This window comes from Zingiber officinale, chromosome 5A (assembly GCF_018446385.1).
Source record: "Zingiber officinale cultivar Zhangliang chromosome 5A, Zo_v1.1, whole genome shotgun sequence".
Taxonomy (NCBI): Eukaryota; Viridiplantae; Streptophyta; class Magnoliopsida; order Zingiberales; family Zingiberaceae; genus Zingiber; species Zingiber officinale.
The window spans coordinates 18,814,664-18,821,051 of NC_055994.1; the positions used below are offsets into that span (position 1 = coordinate 18,814,664).

A 6,388-nucleotide genomic window follows, 5' to 3' on the forward strand; every position below is an offset into this window, starting at 1 on the left:
TAATGAAATATGATATCATATGTACTAAGTCAATCAATTCTTGATTAACTTTTAAAACTTACACTAATAGTGAGATACTTTTCTTCTACAATATTAATGAGGATAAATTATCTATCATATCCCAGTAAAGAAGATGTCATATCATCATGTGAGATAATCATATCATCCACGTTATCTACTGTAGTAGATCATGTTATTCCAACCACACTGTTTCATATGATTTGTCAATCCACATATTATAACAACTCACATAGGGGCCCATGTGTTACTAGCCAATCGGAATGGCTAGGTTGAAGAGTTTGTCAATGGGACTGATCGAAGAGGAGCTTAATAGACGACTGTTCTATTCGGACGGAATGAGTGTCGGCTCTTAAGAGGGTCGAACGGAGATAATGATCCATATCTCAACAATCTATTGACCTCAGGCAAAAGTTTAATTCGTGGAAGGAGCTCAAAATCTCTTCTCTGCGCATGTAAACAAAAGATAGTAAGTCCTGAGCACCACGTCCACTTTAGTGCCCTTCTACCGAACACCGTTTAACTCTCATAGGAAAAGCAGCGTGCATCCAAGGTGATTAATAAATCTCATTTAATTTCGACAAACTAGTCATTCCAAACTGTACATCCTTGGTAAAATACAAAATAAAACAAAAAAAACATTAAAGTGTTTATGAAAATTGAGTTTTAATCTGTGGCTATGTGATCAGTTTCGTTCTGATCTTATTAATTTAATAGAATAATTTTGTTTTGCTTCCGCCTCTTCTTTTCCGCATCTCTGAGTCCACGTCTTCTAAATCCTTCGGGCACCACAAGTCTGGTCGCCATTCGTCCATACTACCTCTTCAGATTCCACAAAATCCAGAAACGTTTTTTTCCACAGGCATCGTTTCTTTTTCTTCTTCTTTAGAAGCATTATCAGCTTTCTCCTTTCTTTTTTTGGTGCGAAGGAGCTTGATGAGCCCTTGGAATGCTACATCAGCCTCTTCGCTCCTCATGAGCTCCCCAGCAACCTCCGCCGGTGAGATCTCCACCTCCCGGATCAGCGCTTCGATCTCGGGGAAGAGCGGGTGATCATCGACCGACTGGTAGTTCGAAGCCAGGATTCGGAAGCCGCAGGGCGTGCAATAGCCCATGTGGATGTGCATGTCCATCCGTCCCGGACGAAGCAACGCCGGGTCCAGTCGATCCTTGTAGTTGGTGGTAAAGACGATGATCCTTTCGTCGGCGGCGCTCGACCATAGCCCGTCCACAAAGTTCAACAGCCCAGAAAGAGTCACCTGTAACGACGATCATTTAGATTTTGTTCTTTACATGATAAAAAAAAAAAAGAAAAAAAAAAAAAGAAAAGTGATATATTGTCCACGATCCTCCTCGGCTGCGGGTGTTGTCGTCGCTCTGTCTTCTCTGTTCTGCTGCATCTCCATGGAGCAGTCGATGTCCTCCACCACTAGTATCGACCTGTTCGTCGTCGACATCATCAGCGTCCGTAACTCCGAGTTGGAGTTCACCTCCGACAACCCCAAATCGTAGACATCGAAGTGCAAAAAGTTGGCCATCGCCGCAATCAGCGACGACTTGCCCGTCCCCGGCGGCCCGTAAAGCAAGTATCCCCGCTTCCACGCCCTCCCTATCTTCCGGTAGTACTCCTTCCGTCTCACGAACCGATCCAGATCCTCCACCACCGCCCGCTTCATCTCCTCCTCCATCGCCAGCGTTGCGAAGGTCCCCGGGTGCCGCAGAGTCGTCTCTCTCCAAGTCAGGTACTCGTTCGTGTACAGCTTACGCGTCCGCTCCTCTTCCCGCATCGCCTTCGACCGCTCCAGCACGTGAGGAAAGTACGATCTCAGGCACGCTTCCTTGTGTCGCTTGTGACAGCTCACCTCGAACGACCGCTCCTGCCGCAGCGGCGCCGCCTCCCCTTCGTACCCGTAGAACCCTTGGCGGCGGCGGGAGGAGAGGGCGGCGTTCTGCTGAAGCAGAACCAGGCGCCACGTGTAGCGCACGCCCTCGTGCACGTCGACCACTTCCTCGCCGCTCTCCATCGTCACCCGGAGCGCGTCGGAGTCTTCGTCCTCCGGCCAACCAACGCGGAGGCGGCGAGTGGAGGAGGCGACTTGGCTGAGGCCGCCGACGTAGATCTCAGCAGCCTTGAACATCTTGTTCGACGCGAAGCCGTCGAACTCGTCGACGATGATGGTGATAACGGAGGAGAATCGAGCAAAGATAGCTGCGAATGAGGTGGACATATAGTCCCGCAGCTCATCGGGGATGAGATCGTTAGCGATGGTGCGGACGAGGACAGCGGAGGCGGCGATGGAGACAGCGGTGGAGAAAACGGTGCTAGTGGTGGCCATGTTAGCTCCGCCACCGCCACCTGGAGAGGAGTGGAAGGGGAACGGGTATTGGGGAAGGGAACTGAAGCAGAGGAGGTTATAAAGGCGGTGGCCCTAATTCCTTGATCGACAAGGATCAAGCAGCTCTGGTAGACGGTTTGGAAGACAAGTTTCCTATTTTTTATTTTTAAAAAAATGATTGGTTTAGGGTTTTACCGAGTCAGATGCATTCTCTGTTTTTCCCTCGTCTCAATTGCTCGCTTTGTAGCCTTTGTTGAAAATGTTTGTTAGATTGGAATGCATCGCAGACGCGTTATTCGCTTTTGAAAGTGATCTGGCGGTTTCAAAGTGGCAGGGCGCCCGCGTCCGCGTCCGCGGCCGGACCTCCCCATTGTTCTCGAGTTATTTGTAATTGTCAATCTATTTAACTGTTTTTTCATACGAAATCCGAAATCCGAAATCGCCTACTTAGAATGACAGGAATCATCACAAGAAAATAAAGTTTTAGCGACAGAAGAAATTTATATCTAAAAATTCTTTTCCATCTCTAAAAATTATTTGAGACAGAATATTTTATTTTAAATATTTGTTATTAAAAATTCATAGCTAATTCTATAATGAAAATATTCTTTCTTGAATTTTATAAATAAATTAAAAACATCATTTATAAATTTATTTTTAATTTTATCAAATAAAATTAATTTTGAATATAAATTTCGTCTATAATTTTATTTTAAATTTATAATTAGTTTGTCTCATATTATATATGAAATATAATTTAATCTGTTTATAAATTTATTTAAGATCGTATTTATAAATTAATATACAATTTTATCTCTAATTTTATTTTAAATATATCATTAGTCTGTCTCAAATTTTTATTATATCATATTTTTATATTTCTTATCTAGATGTTATTTTGCAAGGAATATTTACACATTTCAAATAAATTAAAAATATTTAAAATAATTAATTTTTAATTCAAAATTTTTATATAATTAGCATTAAGAAATATTCACATCATCCAACTAATTTCAATCTTTGTTTTGTCTATGATGCTCGTGAGGATCAGATCCTCCTAGATATAAATAATTTGTATATCTCATTTCTTGAATCCTGTTACGAACCATATTCTTGATATTTTCTTCTTTTTGCCTACTTTCCTCGATAAGTCTTTCTTCCCTCAGCTTATTTTATATGATAACGAGTTTCTTTATTTTTCTTTCAATAATTTCTTCCTCCATCCTTTTGCTAGAAGCACACATGTCTTCAATTTCTTATAATAGATCTTTATTCTTCTCATTGGAGCACATTTCTTAGAATTTTTATTATATGATCTTCTGAAATATTGATTATGTATAAATCCATGCACTCTTCCCTTAGATAAATTACCCATCACATCACATCGAATGAAAGATAAATAGAGTGATCATCAATATTTTAACTTTCTCTATATTCTTTCTTTTCATATTACAATAATATATATTAGTATAAAACATATAAAAAACTAAATGAGATATCAATACAATATAATAAAATATTAATAACAATTAACTTTGTTAATCTATACTAACTCGGACCAATTTATTATCCACAAACTCTCTAGTACATTTCTTCTTTTTCTATATTCATTTAAAAACTTCAAATTCATCAACTTCTCATCACAATTTTTTTTTTTACAATTATATATAACATATGTTAATAACAATACAAATGAGATATATTGAATTTAAATTTAAATACAAAAATTTAATAAATGAGATGTATAAATTATTAGGATAAACATATAAAAAAACGAGGTTTATCATCCTCTGACAATATGTAAATAAATTATTGCCCTATATCGCTCATTTTTATTTTCATTTCATACCTTTTTCCATAAAATTATCTCATTTATATCTCAATTGCATCAAATACAACATACAATCAATATTTATAAATAATATCAACGATGAATTAATTAGTACAAAATGAGACAATTTTTTTAAGAATTTAAAATATATTACTTACCTTAAAATTTTCTCAAAACAAACCTTTAATATCATTAGGCAACTTTTTTCCACATTGGTCACATTAATTGAATCACTCATTTGATATCATTTGTAATTTCACAAGGAATCTCAATTTCAACAAATCTGAAAATAACAACATTAAGAATATTATAACAAGAAAAATAATTTATTACAAAATAAACACCAAACGTATTAAATTTAAAAGGTCATATGACTTATTTATTCATAGCCTCGTTTTTTAAATTTGTTCATCAATATTTGATAGAATCTGAGACCCTTAATTTGGTCATCTTCGTCGAACTACTAATGAATTACCTTCTTCGTGCTAAGCATCATCCCTCCTCATCCTACGACAAATAAATACATATAATGTATGTAATTTAATAAATATAATATCGAGATAAAATTTATGCACTTGTATTTTATTTGGTATGTTGTCAAGTTCAAGCATTATATCATGTTGCCTAGATTACATCATCAGTAAAGTAAATATTATGTAACTCAATGGTTTCTTCAAATTATATACCATTAATAAGAATTAAATATATATATACTCATTTTTCATTATAAGAGATTATCATCTTCGTCGTCCTCTCCCCCATGATCTTCCTTTGTTAGAACCAATATCCTTCGTCCTTTTATTTGACATCTCGCATCACATAGATAAAATATTTAGCAAACAAAATTCAGCAAAAGAGAATATAAGAAAAAAAAATCATGAAACAAAATTTAGCAAAAGAGAATTATAGTATTCAGCAAAAAAATTTGTACAGGACTTTTCTGCAGTAAACAAAAAATAAAAATTCCTATAGTAAACAACAAATAAAATTTAGCAAATGAGATCTGCAGTAAACAACAAACAAAATTTAGTAAACAAAAATTCCTGTAGAGCATGGTATATATGATAAGTATATTGGATATAAGTGATGTGAATGGAGAATAGGTGAAAGAGGAAAAGAGCTCCATTGTGAATGAGACTTTAGTCTCACATTGAGAGTTTTATGGCATGTTGGGCAGAAACCAACCCCTGCTGGTAGCCTGAGATTATCCGCTCAGGTCATCTCTATTGTAAGTTGAATTTAAATTCTGTGTAATTTTAAATTCAGCTAAGTCCCTAAAATCTCCGGCAACATATTGTTTTGTCCAACAATCTTGAAACAGACTCAATTTTGTTGAGATTGTCACTGAACGAAATGTTGAGTTGCAACAGACTCAACACGTGCAGGCCCCCTCCGCCCCGATTGGAACTATGCCAATCAACCACGGGGAAAAGCCAGAGAAGTTCAGTGGACTGAACTTCAAGAGGTGGCAGCAGAAGATGCTCTTCTACCTGACCACGCTCAACCTGACTCGGTTCTTGACCGAGGACCCTCCCAAGCGTGCTGAGGATGCTGATGCGTAGACTATCAGTGCAGTGGAGGCATGGACTCATTCTGAGTTCCTTTGTCGAAACTACATCCTCAACTGCCTTGCCGACTCGTTGTACATTGTGTATAACATGAAGAGAACGACTAAGGAGTTGTGGGAGTCCTTGTACAAGAAATACCAGACAGAGGATGCAGGGGCCAAGAAGTTCATCGTGAGTCGATTCCTGGACTACAAGATGGTTGACTCCAAGACGGTGATCAGCCAAGTCCAGGAGCTTCAGGTGATCTTGCACGAGATCCACTCAGAAGAGATGGTTTGGAGAGAAACCTTCCAGGTGGCTGCTATCATTGAGAAGCTGCCTGCAGGTTGGAATGACTTCAAGAACTACCTGAACCACAAGCGGAAAGAGATGAATGTGGAGGAACTCATTGTTCGACTTCGCATAGAAGAAGACAACAAGAGTTCAGAGAGAAACTGTTCTCTCAAGCTATTGTGAAAGCCAACGTGGTCGAGCACAGTCAAAGCTCGAAACGAAAGAACCCTAAGTCTTCCAAGATGGGACCCAGAGGAGGCATCAATAAAAAGAAATTCTCTGGGAAGTGCTTCAACTATGATCGAGTGGGTCACAAATCTTCAAAGTGTAAAAACCTGAAGAAGAAGCAAGAGGCCAACCTG

At 38.3% G+C, this 6,388-nt stretch overlaps 1 protein-coding gene across 1 annotated transcript; it reads right to left on the reverse strand.

The window, feature by feature from the left end:
- Positions 1-575: 575 nt before the first annotated feature.
- On the reverse strand, positions 576-2,410 carry LOC121980272 (AAA-ATPase At3g50940-like). Its single transcript, XM_042532246.1, is given in 1 exon segment — positions 576-2,410. A coding segment is annotated over 1 exon segment (1,512 nt). The 5' UTR covers positions 2,355-2,410; the 3' UTR covers positions 576-842.
- Between the last annotated feature and the right edge of the window lie 3,978 nt (positions 2,411-6,388).